This window comes from Musca autumnalis, unplaced genomic scaffold (genome assembly GCF_047663935.1).
Source record: "Musca autumnalis isolate F117 unplaced genomic scaffold, ASM4766393v1 scaffold_3, whole genome shotgun sequence".
Classification (NCBI taxonomy): domain Eukaryota; kingdom Metazoa; phylum Arthropoda; class Insecta; order Diptera; family Muscidae; genus Musca; species Musca autumnalis.
Genome location: NW_027411866.1, coordinates 11,779,327 through 11,800,452, shown reverse-complemented (window position 1 = coordinate 11,800,452; position 21,126 = coordinate 11,779,327). Strand labels below are relative to the sequence as shown.

The window sequence follows — 21,126 nt, the reverse complement described above, 5'->3', positions numbered from 1 at the left end:
AAATGCCAAGGGAACAGCAATTTTAGGCTTAAAAACATTTTACACATACTCTATAATATCTTATTAATTTTTTTGGATTTTTTAAGATGGTTTTTAAACTTCCCCACTTTCTGGGATTTTATGGGGATTTTGGGAAATATTTAGGGGAACTCAAAAATCTTAATCTTAGACTAATAAAATGTCAAACACATCAAGTTACATAATATCTTGTGGAAGATTTGCTTTCTTAGATTTTTTTTTAAATTTTTAAAATTCCCAAACTTCAGGTATTTTAAAAAAATGCCACGGGAACAGCAATTTTAGGCTTAACAAATTTGTACACATATAATAATTGTTCCACAAACATCCCAGATGGGACAAGGGAGACTTCTCTCATATCAATGAGTGCACGCCGATTCATATTGGCTCAATGATATGGGACCTACTTTTTATTGCCGAGTCCGAACGGCGTGTCTTACGACACCACTTGTAGAGAAGTTTTTCATGGCTTAAATACTCAGGAAATGTCGCCAAGCATTAATGAGGGGGAATTTTGCCACCGTTGAAAATTTGATGTTGCTTGGCCTGGAATTCGAACCGCAGACCTTCTGAGTGCAAGGCGGACGTGCTAACCATTGCACCACGGTGGTCCCCATTTGTACACATACTCTATAATATCTTATTATTTTTTTCGTTTTTTAAGATGGTTTTTAAACTTCCCCACTTTCTGGGATTTTATGGGAATTTTGAGAAAAAATTAGGGGAACTCAAAAATCTTAACCTTAAACTAACAAAATGTCAAACGCGCTAAGTTTCATAATTTTTTGGAATAGCTGCTAATTTTTACGATTTTTTAAAAATAATTTTAATCTTTTTTTTTTTGCTTTCTGGAATTTTTAAAAATACATTGGGGACCACAATTTAAAACTTAAATAATTTTTAATTTATTTTCCAAGATATTTTATTAATTTTTAATATTTTTACAGCTGTTTTTAAACTTCCCCACTTTCTGGGATTTTGTGGGGATTTTGGGAAAAATTTAGGGGAACTCAAAAATCTTAATCTTAAACTAAAAAAATGTTAAACACCCTCAGTTTCATAATTTTTTTGAACATCTGCTAATTTTTACGATTTTTTAAAAATAATTTTATTTTTTTTTTACTTTCTGGAATTTTTAAAAATCCCTTTGGGACCACAATTTAAAACTTAAATATTTTTTATTTATTTTCCATGATATTTTATTAATTTTTAAGATTTTTACGGCTGTTTTTAAACTTCCCCACTTTCTGGGATTTTATGGGGATTTTGAGAGAAATTTAGGGGAACTCAAAAATCTTAATCTTAGACTAATAAAAATTCCAACACGCTAAGTTTCATAATTTTTTGTAACAACTGCTAATTTTTACGATTTTTTAAAAATAATTTTATGTTTTTTTACTTTCTAGAATTTTTAAAAATCCCTTGGGGACCACAATTTAAAAGTTAAATATTTTTTAATTTATTTTCCATGATATTTTATTAATTTTTAAAAGTTTTTCGGCTGTTTTTAGACTTCCCCACTTTCTGGGATTTTGGGAAATATTTAGGGGAACTCAAAAATCTTTATCTTAGACTAATAAAATGTCAAACACGCTAAGTTTCATAATTTTTTGGAACATCTGCTAATTTTACGATTTTTTAAAAATAATTTTAATTTTTTTTACTTTCTGGAATTTTTAAAAATCCCTTGGGTACCACAATTTAAAAGTTAAATATTTTTTAATTGATTTTCCATCATATTTTATAAATTTTTAAGAGTTTTTCGGCTGTTTTAAACTTCCCCACTTTCTGGGATTTTGTGGGGATTTTGGGAAACATTTAGGGGAACTCAAAAATCTTTATCTTAGACTAATAAAATGTCAAACACATCATGCTTCATAATTTTTTTTGATGATTTATTAATTTTTATGATTTTTTTAAAATAATTTTTAACTTTTTTTCACTTTCTGGGATTTTCAAAAATACCAAGGACAATTTAAAAGTTAAAAAAAATGTTTTATTTATTAAAATACAAACAATGTAGTAAATACATGTTAATAACATATGATTTACTATATTGTATAAAATTTTAATAAATAAATAAATAAATAAATAAATAAATAAATAAAATTTTTTTTTAACTTTTAAATTGTCCTTATTTTATTTTCCACGATATTATTAATTTTTGATATTTTTAAGGTCGTTTTTGAACTTTCCCACTTTCTGGGATTTTTGGGGATTTTGGGAAATTCTTCGGGGAACTCCAAAACCCTAATCTTAGACTAATAAAATGTCAAACACATCAAGTTTCAATATTTTTAAAATTATCCTTAAACTTTTTTAATACACAATGAATGCCAAGTATCCTGTTTCGAAGTTCCACAATTGCCTTGAAGACCATATGCCTTTCATCTTCCACCCCTTGTTTGTAAAGGTCTTATCAAATCATATCTAAAAATTTGTTTAAATTTAATTTTTGACAATCTCAAAACTTGCACGAACAAATTATTGGCAGCTAACACCTATGACACCAAGGATGTTTGTGATATGGATATGGCGGGATGACCCCGTAAAGGGTGGACAACATATGCAACTTTTGTTCTCTAGAGATTAATTTGCATTAGACTGTATGTTGTTGTTGTGATTTTCAACAAATTAACCCTTATTCACATAAGTTTCAAATGGATGCTCTTTTTCCAAAGCATCAAAACTTGCAATTGATGACCAAAATAAAATTCCAAAGAGGGAATAAGCAAAAAAAATTTATCTATGTGTGTGTTCTACATACAGTTCATTAGTTTTTGTCAGCCATATTTGTTACTGATTTTTATTATCAACCATTTTTTTCAGAGGAAACCGGTTTATAGAAAAAAAATTTGATTAACACCCAGCTGATCCTGCAGAGTAAGCGAGAGACCATCGAAATCCATTGGCAAATGTCGTATTGTTTTAAATCAATATATCAAAAAATTTTATGTTTGAAATCCAGTTTTCAAAACTGACCATATAACCACCATTCATTGCTTTTGAAAACAAAATTGATAATTTAGGGGAAGATTCTTTGATGGAAAGGGGTTGCAAATTGTCATTATTATGAGATTAAAAACAATACAGAAGACAAACGAACGAACGGTTATCCCTTTTTTGTTCGTGTCCTAATAAAACAAATCAAATAAATTATCATCCATATGCAAATGAGTTTGAAATTTCATTACTATTTCCAACAAAAAGAAGCAAAAAAATCAAAAACTAGATGGCATTTTTTCCAATTTTTTTATTCATTTTTTGTTTTGAAATTAAATGACATCTGCTTTACCGTAGATCGTTCGTTCGTTCGTTCCATACATTTCAAAATCATTTATGGGTATTAAAAATCATTGGATGTTGTACATTTTTGGTTGTGGGATATTTTTAGAGCAGACAGCAAGCAAACGTCTGATTTCTTTCTCTCTTCACAAAAAAAGGGGGAAAATTGTCATTATTTTATTGAATGTTGGTTTTTTGGTTTTGAACAAAAAGGGAAAAACTTTGTGTAAGTGGTGATCTCGGCATACACATTTGAATTTCATTTTTTTTTTTTTGTTTGTTTTTTATGCATCAAAAGCAAAAATGATATTTGCGGCTCATTGCAAATCACCAGACGTTACAAAAATTATGAATGCTCGGTTGTGTGGTTGAATACGATCGACAAGAAAAAAAATGCAAAAAAAAACTATTTGAATTGAAGAGAAAAAAATGTAAAAAAATAATAAAAACCACAAAAAATTGTCACACAGAAGAACTTCATTTTGTTTGACACCAAAAGGGCTTTCAATTCTATCTATGGTGTAGCTGTCATTTAACTTTCAAAATTAGGGTGTTAAAATAGGGTTTTGTGTTGGGTTTTTGGTGTGGCACACACGTGCTTTTTTCTTATTTTTTTTCCCACTGACTTTATTTAACTTTGCAGGCTTCACGGGGCAACTCTGCTGGAGATGAGATAAAATCATATTTTTTTTATATAAGGGGAAAAATACAATATTTTAATTTTTTCGTTAAAATTGTACAAATTTTTATTTTTTAAGACCAAAAATAGCGAAATTGAGCAAAATTCCCAACAAATCGTTTATAAGAACCTTTGTTGCTTATAAGCGAATTTCACTCTAAACAGCTTCCTTATAATGTATATTGCCTTAAAACACATTTTGTTTGATTTAATGTTGAAATTTAATAAAGATATTTTTAATTTTTATTATATGTAGCCTAATTTTAGGCTGGTATTTGTTTGAATTTTTGAATAATTAATATATTTTAGGGGTTTTTTCAATAAAAACATTTAATTTGAAGGATTTTAGTTTATTTTTACCTAAATTAGGCAAAATTAGGAAATTTTCACAAAAATCACTTATAAGAACCTTTGTTGCTTATAAGCGAATTTCACCCTAAACAGATCCCTTGTGGATTATATTGCCCTAAAATCTATTTTGTTTGATTTAGTACTGAAATTTGATACACAAATGTTCGAAATTTAATATATGTTGCCTAATTTTAGGGGAATAATTTATTTAAATTCTGATTTTTTTTTTTAAATTAAAACAAAATTAAAACAAAAATTTTAAATTAAAAAAATAAATGAAATGAATAATTTATTTAATAAATAAATAAATAAATAAATAAATAAATAAATAAATAAATAAATAAATAAATAAATAAATAAACAAATAAATAAATAAATAAATAAATAAATAAATAAATAAATAAATAAATAAATAAATAAATAAATAAATAAATAAATAAATAAATAAATAAATAAATAAATAAATAAATAAATAAATAAATAAATAAATAAATAAATAAATAAATAAATAAATAAATAAATAAATAAATAAATAAATAAATAAATAAATAAATAAATAAATAAATAAATAAATAAATAAATAAATAAATAAATAAATAAATAAATAAATAAATAAATAAATAAATAAATAAATAAATAAATAAATAAATAAATAAATAAATAAATAAATAAATAAATAAATAAATAAATAAATAAATAAATAAATAAATAAATAAATAAATAAATAAATAAATAAATAAATAAATAAATAAATAAATAAATAAATAAATAAATAAATAAATAAAAAAAATTTTTTATTATTATTTAATGTAAATTTTTATTTTTTTATAATTTTTTAAATGTTTATTTATATTTTTTATTAATATTTTTATTTTAATTTTTGTTTATAAAAATTAGAGAAATATTTTTATTGATTTAATATTTTCCGAAATATTTTTATTGCACTTAAAATATTAAACGTAAATTTTTATTTATTTATTTATTTTTTTATTTATTTATTTATTTATTTATTTATTTATTTATTTATTTATTTATTTATTTATTTATTTATTTATTTATTTATTTATTTATTTATTTATTTATTTATTTATTTATTTATTTATTTATTTATTTATTTATTTATTTATTTATTTATTTATATAAAATCAATAAAAATATTCCCAACAATATTTTTGTAAGTGATTTTTGTGGAAATTTGTTCAATTTCGAAATAAAAATATAAATTAAAAAATATAAAATAAAATTATAATATTTTAAATGCAATGAAAATAGTTTAAAAATATTAAATAAAAAAATAAAAAAACAATATTTCAAAAAATATTTTTATAAGAGATCTTTGTGGAAATTCGCTAAATTTCGCTAATTTTATAAAAATATAAATATAATATGATTAAATAAAAAATAAATATAAATGTTATTTAAAAATTTATATATACAAAATATTTATTTATTTATTTATTAATATTAATTTAATAAAAATATTTTAAAAAATATTTTTGTAAGTGATTTATGTGGAAATTGCGCAATTTCGCTAATAAAAATATAAATTAAAAAAAAAATTAACACCTAAAATTTTATTAAAAAAATAAAAATGTATTTTGACAATTTCCAATGCAATAAAAATCGTTCAAAAAATATTAAATCAATAAAAATATTTACGAAAATATTTTTTAAGTGACTTTTGTGGAAATTCGCAAATTTTGGTAAAAAAAAATAAATAAAAATATGAATATAAATAAATGTTATTTAAAAATTTATATAAAAAATTTATTTATTTATGTATTTATTAATATCAAATCAATCAAAATATTTAAAAAAAAAATATTTTTATAAGTGATTTTTGTGGAAATTTGCACAATTGCACTAAAAAAATATAAATCAACATTAAAAAATTTATTAAAAAAAAAAAAATTACATTGAACATTTTAAATGCGATAAATATTTTTATAAGTGATTTGTGTGGGAATTTGCTCAATTCCGCTAATTTTGGTAAAAAATGAAAAAAAAATATAAATATAAATGTTATTTAAAAATATATATATAAAACTAAAAAAATTATAAATAAATAAAAAATAAATAAATATTTATTTTTTTATATATAAATTTATTGATTTAATTTGGATTTAAATTTTTGGATTTTTTAAAGTGGAAAATTGTATTATTCTTTTTCAATTTCGCAAATTTTGGTAAAAAATTAGATAAAAATATAAATATAAATGTTATTTAAAAATTTGTATAGAAATAAAGAATAAATAAATAAATATTTATTTTTTATATATGTATAAATTGATTGATTAAATTTGGATTTGGATTTTTTAAAGTGGAAAATTATATTATTTTTTTTTTTCAAATATATTACATTAAATATAACAATACAATTAAATAAAAATTAATTTAATATTTAAATTTAGATGGATTTTTAAGTTGGGAAAAAATTTAATATCATATATTTTTTACTTGTTTTTCTTCTAATATATGTATATTAAAAAATATGGCCTACCTTTAGTTATTTTTTTTATTATCCTTTTTTATTGATTTTTTTTTAAATATATTTTCACAAAAAAAATCTTTTTTTCTTTTGGCCTTTTTCCATTATTAAATAACCATAAATCAAATAGGTTTTCTTTGCCCCATCTTCTTGTGACATATTCTTTGTGTTATTTTGTGGTTTTTATAGCATTTTTTGTCAAAATTCAATAATTGGCAATATATTGCTAATGTTTTTTGAGTGAGCGAGTGGTTGGTTGGTTGGTGCGCCCGTGTTTTTGTTTTATGCTTTTAGGTTAGAAAATTTATGACTATGGAGTATATTTCTTTTTAACTTCTTGCTTGGCTTTCATGTCGCCTACTAATTTATTGGTTTTCTGATGATGTCTGATTTCAAATGGATAAAACAGAAATTCAAAATTTCCAATATAATTTTTTGTGGTTGATTTGAACGCATGTTTGTTTGTGTTTGAGTATATTCCATGTTTATATTTGTTAATGTTAGTTAGTCATAGTCTATATTAAAAATCATAAATATAATGTCAATGCTTATTAATCATTTGGAAAGAGGCATTCGATTATAAAGTGGAATAAATTCCAGAGAAATTATAAAAAAACAACAGCAACTGAGCAAAGAGAATGAAATGAGGGTGGATTTGCTGATGATGATGATGATTGTGACTACAACAAATGTTATTAAGAAGGCCTATAGCTTTTTTTTTTAATATGATCAATAAATATAAAAATTTATTGATGGCATTTTTCACACTCCCCACCACCCCACACCGGACAGAACAGCAATCATGCCATCACACACTTGTCTGGGTTATTGTTTTTAATGCAAACGACAGATGACAATCCCAGAACGATCGACAAAATATCAAACAGCACCAAAAGAAATCCATAAAAATTGCCATAAAAATACAAAGCCTTTGGATGGGGGAGGTGAATATTTTGTCCCAAATTCCCAACATTTTTATATTTTTTTACGGAGCAGAAGGAAGGGGTAAGGGAACTAACCAAAAAACCATTCAAAAATTGTTGATCAAAAGATCATGAACTTTTATTAAACAAAAATCAACAACAACAGCAACATCATCATCAGCAGCAGCATCTGAAATAAATTGATGAACCAGAGCTGAAAATTTGTACTCCCCCACAATCGTCATGGCAGCAAATTAAATGAAATTTCAATTTAATATTTTTTTATACAACAGACACCAAAGGTTGGGGGAAGTTGGGTTTTAATTTCCCTATTGACATATTAATTTAATATAATTAACAAAAAAAAAACAACAACAACTTGATATCCGCCAAAACGAACTTACTGGAGGCGTTCGATTTCTATTAAATTTATTTTCAATATTGATTTGCGGCAAAAAAAAACTAATCACCATAAATTACACACAAATTAGTTTTTTGTTATTTTTTTTTTAACAAAAAAAATATATAATAAATTCCATGCGGCTAAATGTTATCTATAAAACAAAATAAAACGCTACAAAATGCAGCCGGCAAAACGGGTGTGAGACGACTACTTAGCTGTTGAAGTGTGTTGTTGGCCCGCCAGTCACACTTACTCACGTATGGTGGTTTGAAAAGACCGACCAAATGCCAGACAAATTAGAGCTCCAGCTACTTGGCCGGCCGGACAGCCACATAGCTAGCTAACTAGCTAGTTTGCCAGTGTAGCTACTATTTACCAAGCAAATATAACAAAACCAACAACAACAACAAATAATTTTTTACACTGTTTTGGAATATTAATTGTGTTCGAAATGTTTTTGGCATGTTAACAAGAAAACTGTTAAATAAAATACATAATATCACCAAAAAAAAAAAAAAACAAAACAAAAACGAACAGGCAGAGTATTCCCCCATTCCCCAGCCATAACTTCTCACGCTTCTTTCTCCAAAAAAAAATACAAAATAAAAGACAACAAAATCGAAATAACACATTAACAATTATAACAGCAAAATGCAGTAACAGCAGCAACAACAACAACAAGAGCTGCCAGCATTATCATGGAAAACAAATATTCCGAATGGCAGAGGGTGAATCATCCGCATCAAGCAAATTTGGAGCAAATATACAAATTCAAAAGAAAATTAAATAAAAATTGAGTGCAAATTAAATGCAAATTCAAAGAAATTTGAGGATTTTTTTTTTGGGAGAAAAACATTAACAATAAAAACTAAAGCCTAAATGTAGGCAATAGTCCCAAGATTTGTTTCTAAAAGTGTGCCTCAAACAAATTTTCTATAGGAAAATTATATTCAGCCAGGCTGAATACAAATTTTCTATAGGAAAATTATATTCAGCCAGGCTGAATACAAATTTTCTATAGGAAAATTATATTCAGCCAGGCTGAATACAAATTTTCTATAGGAAAATTATATTCAGCCAGGCTGAATACAAATTTTCTATAGGAAAATTATATTCAGCCAGGCTGAATACAAATTTTCTAGAGGAAAATTATATTCAGCCAGGCTGAATACAAATTTTCTAGAGGAAAATTATATTCAGCCAGGCTGAATACAAATTTTCTAGAGGAAAATTATATTCAGCCAGGCTGAATACAAATTTTCTAGAGGAAAATTATATTCAGCCAGGCTGAATACAAATTTTCTAGAGGAAAATTATATTCAGCCAGGCTGAATATAAATTTTCTAGAGGAAAATTATATTCAGCCAGGCTGAATATAAATTTTCTAGAGGAAAATTATATTCAGCCAGGCTGAATATAAATTTTCTAGAGGAAAATTATATTCAGCCAGGCTGAATATAAATTTTCTAGAGGAAAATTATATTCAGCCAGGCTGAATATAAATTTTCTAGAGGAAAATTATATTCAGCCAGGCTGAATATAAATTTTCTAGAGGAAAATTATATTCAGCCAGGCTGAATATAAATTTTCTAGAGGAAAATTATATTCAGCCAGGCTGAATACAAATTTTCAATGGGAAAATTATATTCAGCCAGGCTGAATACAAATTTTCCATTGGAAAATTATATTCAGCCTGGCTGAATACAACAAATTTTCTATAGGAAAATTATATTCAGCCAGGCTGAATACAACAAATTTTCTATAGGAAAATTATATTCAGCCAGGCTGAATACAACAAATTTTCTATAGGAAAATTATATTCAGCCAGGCTGAATACAACAAATTTTCTATAGGAAAATTATATTCAGCCAGGCTGAATACAACAAATTTTCTATAGGAAAATTATATTCAGCCAGGCTGAATACAACAAATTTTCTATAGGAAAATTATATTCAGCCAGGCTGAATACAAATTTTCTATAGGAAAATTATATTCAGCCAGGCTGAATACAAATTTTCTATAGGAAAATTATATTCAGCCAGGCTGAATACAACAAATTTTCTATAGGAAAATTATATTCAGCCAGGCTGAATACAAATTTTCTATACGGAAAATTATATTCAGCCAGGCTGAATACAACAAATTTTCTATAGGAAAATTATATTCAGCCATGCTGAATACAACAAATTTTCTATAGGAAAATTATATTCAGCCAGGCTGAATACAAATTTTCTATAGGAAAATTATATTCAGCCAGGCTGAATACAAATTTTCTATAGGAAAATTATATTCAGCCAGGCTGAATACAACAAATTTTCTATAGGAAAATTATATTCAGCCAGGCTGAATACAACAAATTTTCTATAGGAAAATTATATTCAGCCAGGCTGAATACAACAAATTTTCTATAGGAAAATTATATTCAGCCAGGCTGAATACAACAAATTTTCTATAGGAAAATTATATTCAGCCAGGCTGAATACAACAAATTTTCTATAGGAAAATTATATTCAGCCAGGCTGAATACAAATTTTCTATAGGAAAATTATATTCAGCCTGGCTGAATACAAATTTTCTATAGGAAAATTATATTCAGCCTGGCTGAATAGAAATTTTCTATAGGAAAATTATATTCAGCCTGGCTGAATAGAAATTTTCTATAGGAAAATTATATTCAGCCTGGCTGAATAGAAATTTTCTATAGGAAAATTATATTCAGCCTGGCTGAATAGAAATTTTCTATAGGAAAATTATATTCAGCCAGGCTGAATACCAATTTTCTATAGGAAAATTATATTCAGCCAGGCTGAATACAAATTTTCTATTCTTTTTCAAAGAACATCTTAGGACAAACCCAGTTTTTAGGAAATAAATGATTTTTTTCACGATTTAAAGTTTTTAAATGGAATATTTTCTACTTTTCAATGAAAACCTAAAATCAACTCAATTTTTTCTGAGAATTTGTTGATTTTGTTTAGCTTTCGAAGTTATCAATTAACTTATTTGTTTAACAATCCCCTTACAATTTCCCATTTTACTCACTTTCTTCCCTTTGCCCGACAAATATGGCGAAATTTTGTTTCGTTTCTAGCCTCAAATGTTGATTTCTCTAATTTCCATTTCATTTTCCAACTGTTTAAAGAAAATATCCCATTACTTGTGACGTTATTTTTTATTAAACAAAAAAATCTTGTCTTTGATTCCAATTACCAACAAATGTTGAATTTGTTTAATAAGCATTTCAGTTGGAGTTTTTAATTTTTTTTCATTCAGAAAAAAACATCTTACAAATCTAGTTCCGTATTATTTTTTTTCGAAAACAAAGTGCTGGTGTACTTCTTGTGTTATGGTTTCAATTTTTCAAAACAAACTTGACCCAAATAATGAAATAAGACCGAACGAAGCCAAGCCAACCAAATGGTTGGTTTTGGTGGAAGATCGATTGTTAAGTCAGCAAAATTGAACGAAAAACGAATATGGAATTGATTATTGTGGGGGTTTTTCTTAAGAATTGGCACACAGTCTTGGACTAGTTTTCAAAAAATCCAACAACAACAAAAAGATCTATAAATAAGAGATAATTTTGCTAATATATTTTTAATTATTTGTTGGCTTGGAACGATATTTTGGAATATTGATCTTGAAACAAAAACAAAAACCTTGCTCATTAATGACATCTTCGTCATTCCAAAACTTCAGCTGCATTTTTTGCTTAAAATATTTGCAAGTTGCACGCACTCATAGTCATCACACTTAACAAAAAATAAAAAAAAACCCGGCAAGACCCAATCCATCCATCCATGCTGGCCCAAAGACCAAAAAAGGGGTGTGTACAAAATGATATTTTATTCAATATCCTATACACGCAGCAGCGATTTGTCCTTTTCACCGTACCGTACGTACGTACACTCGTCATTTGGCCATCATGTGGCCTCCTGACAAGTAACAAAATCCGTAAACCGAACAGAAATCTACACTCAACGATTGATGAGCATCAGTGTATTAACGACTGGTTGGCTCCTTTAAATGTGCAATGATTGTCCGTCCGTCTGTCTGTCTTACTGGCTGACCATTGCATGGTATTTCCTATTGCCAAGGATCTGAAGAATTTTTTGATGTATTTGCGTCTTGAAAAAAAAAACTACAAATGTGAAAACCTAAAATTAAAAACTCATAAGATATCGACTGATATATTGAGAGTGCGGCTAATTCTTTTTGTTTCCTCTCAACTCAAGTCAAGGGGGCATTAATAAAAACTACAATGCAACAACAACAAATACAACAATTTTTTTACAATGCTTCGATTTTCTTTGTAGTTCTTTTTTCTTCATCTCTCCTTCTCTAAGCCAAATCAAAAGGTAATTAGCCGTTTATATAGATGTAGACAAAGTATTTAATATCACACCAAAAAAAGAGGCCTAGCAGCATTTGAAGCTCCCCAAAACCAATTGTTTGGTAATTCTAATTGTATTACAATTAATATTACTTTATGGTATTAAGCTTCCTCTCTTTTATTTTATTGTTATTTACCAAATTTTAACAAATTATTGTTAATTTCCTGGGTTTTATACACAAAGCAAAGGCCTCAAAACAAAGATTAGAGTCCAATAATAGTTTGAGTTTTTTTGTTAATAGTTTTAAATTAAGATATCTAAGACTTAATAACTCAATAAAGGTCTGATGGTAGTTAGAAAAGCCATATAAATTATAAATTCCAAAGAAAATATCATTAAATGTTTGATACACGCAATAATACGAAATGGGACACCTAAAAGTAGACACCAATAACAGGGAATATGAAGAATATTTCCAAAAAAAATACCTCCAAACTGTATTACTAACTAAGAAAGTTCAGAGGAGTCCAATAAAATTAAAATAGCAAAGAAATTTAGCCAAAAACTACTAAAAGCAGCGTCTACTGCTTAATAAGCAAAAGTTACTCCTAAAAGTAGGCTTTAACTCAAAATTTACCAAAGCAAATATAAAGAATTTATTATTGCATGTTCTCAGAACACTGTAACGAGCTGGTAAATGCATAGACATGATATTCTTTTTAAATGAATACCTTCAGTAATCTTAATTTTTCATCGGCACAATGATCCAAAAAATTTTCACTTCTTATAGACAAAGTAACTCCTAAAAGTAGGCCTTAACTCAAAATGTACCAAAGCAAATATGTAGGATTTTTTATTAAATGTTCTAACAACTTTGTAAAGAGCTCGTAGATGTATAAACTTGAATTAAAAATTAATAAAAGACCCTTCAAAAGTCGTAATTTCTTGAAGTCACAATGTTAAAACACTTTTTCACTTCTTATAGACAAAGTAACTCCTAAAAGTAGGCCTTAACCCAAAATTGACCAAAGCAAATATGTAGGATTTTTTATTAAATGTTCTAACAACTTTGTAATGAGCACGTATATGCTTTAACTTAAATTATAAGATAAACAAAAATCTTAAAAAGTCGTAATTTATTCTCGACACAATGTTAAATAAAATTTTCACATCTTAGAGACAAACTAACTCCTAAAACTGGGCTATATCTCCAAGTTTCTCAATGTAAATAGAACGGATTTTTAATTGAATCTTTTCAGAACTCTGTAAAGAACTCGTATGTGCATAAACATGAACTATTTTTTAAACAAAAACTTTCAAAAATCGAAATTTCTTTACGAAACACTATTAAAAACTTTCTTACATCTAACATTCAAAGTAACTCTTAAAAATTCGCTATATCTTATAATTCAGCAAAGAAAATGTTACGGATTTTTTATTACATCTTCTCAGAACTATATAAGGATCTCGTAAATGCATAAACTTGAATAACAATTCAATCAAAAATCTTCGAAAATTCTAATGTCTTTACGACAAAATATTCAAATTTTTTTCCACATCCCATAGGCAAATATTCGCATATATCTCGGCTCCTTGAACCTATATACAGCTGATTTTTGCCTAATAGATGCTTATATGCCTCTAGAATATGCCCACAAAAAATTCGAATTTTTTATAACCGAATTATAAATAAAAAATAATTTTAACAATTTGCCGACGGCAAAATGAAAAATTCACCAATAATAGGGATATGACTTTTTATGGCTTCTACTACAGAAAAAAATGGATTTTTAGTATCACAATGTGTTTTTGGAGTTTATGAATGCAAATAGAGATGATTTTCAGTGAAAATCGGTTATAAGCAACAAAGTTGCTTATAAGCGAATTTTCTCAAAATTTGCTTATTTTGCAATTTTTTGGTATAATACAACAAAATAACTTATTCTAGAGGGAATTTCAATTATATTTCATACAAAAAAGTATGTTAAAGTTATAAAATATTCATATTTTTAATTCCAGAAATTTTTCCTTCAAATAATTTAGAGCACTTTCAAGAAAAAATTCGGATAAACTGTTAGCTAGACTTTATTCTTTTTATTTTGTTGAAAAATATTAAAATTCTTTTATCACAAAGTGAACAAAGTTTTTATTGAACATTTAAAAAATTGTTCTCAAACTCCAAAACCACAAATCAATACCCACAATCATTTAATTATTTCTGAACAGTTCTAGGAATTTATTTATTTTTTTTTTAATTATTCTTTGAATTTCTGTTTGAAGTTAAGCTAAATGATTGCAGTTTTTTTATTTTGAATTTTATGTTTCTTATGTTAAAAAATTTTAATTATCTCAGAAAAACAGAATCAAATAACTAAAGCTCTCCCCTGCACTTCTTTCCCCCATCTGTCCGTCTATGGCATTTCACACAAAAATTGCATTTGTTCAAAATCTATTATTAATGACATGATTGAATGCCATTTGAGTTTTATTTTTATTTATTCGATATAAAATCGAATTAAGACAAGCGAACAAATGTTTCTAATAACCCTTTGGCAATAAAAAACGAACAAATTCAAACTGAACACAAAATTAATTATATTTGCGTGTTTTGTTTTTGATTTTTTCCTTCAATAGTGAACTTTGGGTAGGTTTTAAATCAATAAATTATTGAAAAATTACCAACATTTGATTTGAAGTTGATTTTGTTAATTGTTATAGTTAAATTTTTTACACACACACATGGATCAGGTGATTAGTGGCATGAAATTCAATGGCAAAATTAAATCATATGAAGAATTTACTTCCTTGAAAGCGTTTTTTGTTCTGTTTTGAAACGTTTTCATTTGCCTAGTCTGGCCTACCAGGGAGTTGTTCTTTGTGTATTGGAAACTCTTTCATTTGAAGTTATTTTTTTTTCTTCTCAGCCACCAGACATTTTGGCATTTATCCAAACAAATTTAGTCTCAAAAAAATATTTCTTTATGATGGCCAAGTAGCAGAAAAAATAAAATAAAACATAATAAAAACTATTTTACTTAGAAGTTATTTAAGAACTTTGGATAGCAATGAAAGGCTTCTAAGAAATATTGAAATATTAAAAACAAATATTAATATTGAAAAAAAGAAACAAAAGAAATGTTCAAATAAAATTTTGAAAACAGTTGTTGCACTAATTGACAGAAATTGATTTTCTGGGGAATATTAAAAAGATGAGACTAGAATTTGTTGGAATTCAAGCTCTTTGAGGGAAACATAATGTGATCTTAGCTATTGAATCGGGCAATAAATGTTGAAATTTACTCAAATGAAATGTTCAAATAAAATTTTGAAAACTAATTGACAGAAATTGATTTTTGGGGAATATTAAAAAAAAGATGAGACAAGAAATTATTGAAATTCAATCTCTTTGAGGGAAACATAATGTGATCTTAGCTATTGAATCGGGCAATAAATGTTGAAATTTACTCTCGTTGAAGATAAACCTGTCTTGGTATTCTAACAGAATTCTATATTGAATCACATGGTTTTGTAGCTCACATTTACTTTAATCGGTAATAGTGACCTTACTTAGTAGCCGCTCGAATCTATATGCAAGGAATACCATTTAACTGACACTCAAAGGTCTATAGATCGAAGGACCAGCCTCGCTCAAACTAATAACAACAATTCGATGTAGAAGAGGAATTGATTTCTCTTCAATACCAAAACTTGTTACATATTTATAATATTTGGATATTGAGGATAACCTTCTCTTAGTTTGAAAATTTTTGATCGAAGGACCAGTTTAACCTTAACCCGATCTCAAATCAATAACAAAAAATTCCACTTTGATTTAGAAGACTTATGGAATTCTCTTCAAAAACCAAAAGTTGATATTTATAATATTTGGATATTGATTCAAACCTTTCTTTTTTATAATAGTTTGTAAAATTTTGATCGAAGGACCAGTTTGACCTTAACCAGATCTCAAATTAATAACAAACCATTTAACTTCGATGTAGAAATCGAATTAATTTCTATTCAAGTCCAATACTTTTAAAATATTTGGACACAGATGTTCCCATACACATCCCCGAAGAGAAAAGGGAGACTTCTCTCATATCAAATGAGTGCGCACACCGATTCATATTGACTCAATGATATGGGACCTACTTTTTATCGCCTAGTACGAATGGCGTTGTAAAAAAAAATTTGATGTTCTGGTAAGCGATTGAACAGCAGACCTTCAGAGTGTAAGGCGGGCATGCTTACCACGGCACCACTGTGGCTCCCAATAATTATTATCATTATCAACATTGATTGGTACAATTTCATTATTATGATTATTGTTACTATTCAAGTCCAATACTTTTAAAATATTTGGACACAGATGTTCCCATACACATCCCCGAAGGGACAGGGAAGACTTCTCTCATATCAAATGGGTGCACACCGATTCATATTGACTCAATGATATGGGAGCTACTTTTTATCGCCTAGTATGAACGGCGTTATGAAAAATAAATTCAGACCAGCAATTCAGAGTGCAAGGTGGGCATGCTTACCACGGCACCACTGTGGCTCCCAATAATTATTATCATTATCAACATTGATTGGTACAATTTCATTATTATGATTATTGTTACTATTCAAGTCCAATACTTTAAAAATATTTGGACACAATTGTTTCCATGAACATCCCAGAAGGGACAAGGAAGACTTCTCTCATATCAAATGAGTGCACACCGATTCATATTGACTCAATGATATGGGACCTACATTTTATCGCACAGTCCGGACGGCGTTCTGAAAAATAAATTCAGACCTTCTGAGTGCAAGGTGGGCATGCATACCACGGCATTACTGTGGCTCCCAATAATTATTATCATTATCAACATTGATTGGTACAATTTCATTATTATGAATATTGTTACTATTTAGTAACACCGTTTCATTATTTCCTTCTAGTAGGTCCGTTAGGATTGAAAAAATCCAGAAAATAAATATCTTCATTTGGAAAAATTTTGGAATTTTCCCAATACTCCTTTGCCACAATATTCTGATTTTTTCAAGTTGAAAACCATTGAAAATCTAAATAATATTATTATTATTATTTTTTTTGAAAACATAATGCTTTGGTTTCCAGAAGTTATAATCCAGTTAAAATTTGAACTTTTAATTTTCTTAGATATTCTAAATTTGTATCATCATTATCATTATCAACATTGATTGGTACAATTTCATTATTATGATTATTGTTACTATGTATTAACACCGTTTCATTATTTCTTTCTGGTAGGTCTGGTAGGATTGAAAAACTCCAGAAAATAAATATCTTCATTTGGAAATATTTTGGAATTTTCTCAATACTCTTTTACCACAATATTCTGATTTTTTCAAGTTTAAACCCAAAAATCTAATTAATAGGTATTAAAAAAAAATTGAAAACTTAAAGCTTTGGTTTCCAAAAGTTATAATCCAGTTAAAATTTGAACTTTTAATTTTTTTCAGATATTCTAAATTTCTATCATTTGTTCAGATATTCTAAATTTCTATCATTTTTATTATCAACATTGATTGGTACAATTTCATTATTATGATTATTGTTACTATTTATTGGCACCATTGCATTATTTCCTTCCAAAAGGCCCAGCAGGATTGGAAAATCTCCAGAAAATAAATATCTTGTTTTGGAAATATTTTAGATTTTTGTTTCCTCAATTAAATTGATTTTATGGGACGAAGTTCAAATATTTTCACAATCTTAAAAATATTGAAATTTAGCCTCTCAATTTATTTTCGTACTCTTGGGTTCTCAAGTTTGTTTTTCAATTTTTTTTTTAAATTTTGCCATGTTTTGCCCTCAACACTTTTCAAAATTTTAAAAATTTTTCCTGCCAAGGTAGTTATTAACAAACTCAGCGACAACATTTCCATATTTTTGTCCATGTTTTTTTACAAAACACTTTCAAACTCCAAACCTAACCTCTTCGATTCTCCAAAAAAATCGATTTTTTTTTCTTTCTAAAAAATGTCTAATGATTTCAAAAATGCCTTATAAAATCGACTTACCTGTTGCCAAAATTGTGCCAATAAATAAATTTGTTCCTTTTTGAAAAACCAATCCATTGATTGTACAGCCGTCAAATCCATATCGGCTGTACCGGCTGTTTGTGGCAATGTTGGCTGCATTCGGTTGCTTTGATTCGAGGAAGCCTCAACTGCTATTGAATCAATAATTGTTGTGGACGTGGTGGAGGAGGACGTTGTTGAGTTTTGTTGGATTTGATGATTAGCGGCCACAGGTGATAATGAAGATGATGCTGCTGTTAGAGTTATGGGTTTCTTTGGTGCAAAAACACTTGCTGCTGGATCAATATTGCAAGTGCTGGCGGCGCTGGAGGAGGTTGATGGTGATGAAGATGAGGGGTTGGGTTGTATTGGTGATGATGATGAGGTGATGGTGGTGTTGATGAAGGTGTTTTGGGGGCCAGCAGCCGTGGTTAATAGACCACTATTAGGGCGGTGGCTTAATGTTGGTGGTGTTGTTGTATGCAACGTTTTTTCTGTTATAGATTCCAGTTTGTCTTTTTTTTTTTGTATGCAATGTGCGTTAATGGGCAATTTTCAAAATTTTTTATTTGTATTTTGTTTAATTTTTAAGAAAAAAATCACAAAACCATATTTTTTAACACAAATTTAAATTTGAATTTAATTTTGGCCATTGAGTTGCTTGGGCTTTCAATATTCATTCACTTTATATTTCAACACATTTTTCTTTTCAATTCACCTTTAGTTAAGATTTTTTTTTTTCAAAATTTATCCATAAAAGCACTGTTTTGTTAATTTATGTTTAATTTTGATAATTTTTCGAAACACTTGTTTTGTTTGTTGCTTTGTTGTAAATTGGCAAGATTTTAGCAAAAAAAAGTAAACACTTGTTTTGTTTATATGATGTTGTTGTTGTTTTTGTTCCACTTGTTTTGGGGGAAAAAAGTATTCCGTATACGCGAACGTATTGTTGCAGGTTTTAATCCATTTGGGTTTTTGAATTTTTTTCAAATTTTATTTTCAGTTAGATTTTTTTTTTCAAATTTCCAATATTATTTTCAATTAATTTGTTTTATTTGATATTTTCTATTACATGTGTATTGGTATTGTGTGTGTGTTTGGTTGTTGTTGGTTTTATTTTTCTTCTGTGTGATCTGATTTGATTATTTACTACAAAAAAACGATAGACAGCGCAACGGTTAATCTAATGAGATGTTGCCTGTCACGAATTCAACTGATGACTAAACAAATCGAACATTAACGCAGCTTACACAACCCCATTGAACAAAAACAACACCACACAACACACCGATGATGGGAGTAAGCAAGCAATCAAACACACACACGAACTCACTACTCAACACAGCACAGCACGAAGAAGGCAATGAACAGCCATTCAAACTCATTGCCTGCCTCAGTTCTCTGTTAAACAAGAGCACGACGGTAACAACAAATTTCTCTCGCTCTCTCTCTATCTTTCTCAGGAAATGAATTAATATTTGTTGTGCTCTATTCTCCATACACACGTTGAGTATTGGCTGTTAGGTTTGGTTTATTGGTTTTGTTTGTTTGATTGTTGTTCGGTTGTTCTGTTCGTTGTGTGCTCCTCGTGGCAGGAGTACGAGGTAGGGGGGTTCACATGTTTATGGCTGGCTCTTGATAAAAGTGTGTGTGATAAAAAAAATTTGTTGTGTTGAATGTCGATTGTTAAGGGGCAAGGAGAGTTAGTTGGTTGGAATAGCATTCGGGGAGGGGGGTCATAATGAGAGAGTTCTCACTCATGTTCCTTTCCACGCTGTTGTTGTTAATGTAATATCTGTTTGATTTGTTTTGTTTGACGGCTATTTGTTTTGGTGTTTTATTTTCAGTTACAATTCTCACTCACTCATCATTATTGTTTGTTGTTATTACAACTCTCAATCCATAAGGGTCATGTTAATATTGTGGCTCATATTGACTGCTCTGCAGAGGCAACAACAAGCAGGAAAATTGTCATGTTAATTTTATTTCGAACCAATAGCCATACATCCCCACTCAATTGATTGAAAAAATGGAAAATTCCCAGAGAGCGTTTACTCTCTTCAATAAACAAAAATAATAATTTTTTTACAACTCCTCCCCCCAAAAAATAAAAAATATTAAAAAATTATTTTAAAACAAATCAATAATAAATTAACTGAAAATACCCCCTCCCTGCCACTTAACCACCTCATCATAATCCCCAACTCCCTCTCTCTCTTTCTTACAATCAATATTCTCTATAATCCATTAAACAAAAAATCTTACTCTCATACTCTCTATAACAGTCATTTGATTGTGGTCGTCGTTGTTGTCGTCCTCGTCGTCGTTATTTTGAGCAGCTCCCCCCATCCATCCATACATGTGAGAGTATGTGTTTTGGCCCCCCATTTTTATACTTGGCATTCGCATGCCTTCTCTTTTTCTCCCATGGATTGGTAGACACCAGTCAACGTTTTTTTCTTTGGTTTTTGGCTTAAGCAAAGCAAATGGTTAGCTTTTGCTGCTGATGCCTGTTCTGTTGCTGCTTCTTCTTCTTCATCGTCGTTGTCGTCTTGTATAAATGGTGTTAAGCTCTCAGAGTTCGATTTTTTATG

The 21,126-nt window shown here is 27.9% G+C and overlaps 1 protein-coding gene across 3 annotated transcripts in view; it reads right to left on the bottom strand.

Moving 5' to 3' along the window:
- ct (homeobox protein, cut) overlaps positions 1-19,873 on the bottom strand; it is a 133,880-nt gene extending 114,007 nt beyond the window's left edge. For all 3 annotated transcript variants that reach the window (XM_073979224.1, XM_073979225.1, XM_073979226.1), the window contains exon 1: positions 18,533-19,873. In XM_073979224.1, the coding sequence (XP_073835325.1) occupies positions 18,533-18,652 (120 nt within the window). In that variant the 5' untranslated portion in view covers positions 18,653-19,873. The remainder of the gene's footprint in view (positions 1-18,532) is intronic.
- Positions 19,874-21,126: the final 1,253 nt, after the last annotated feature.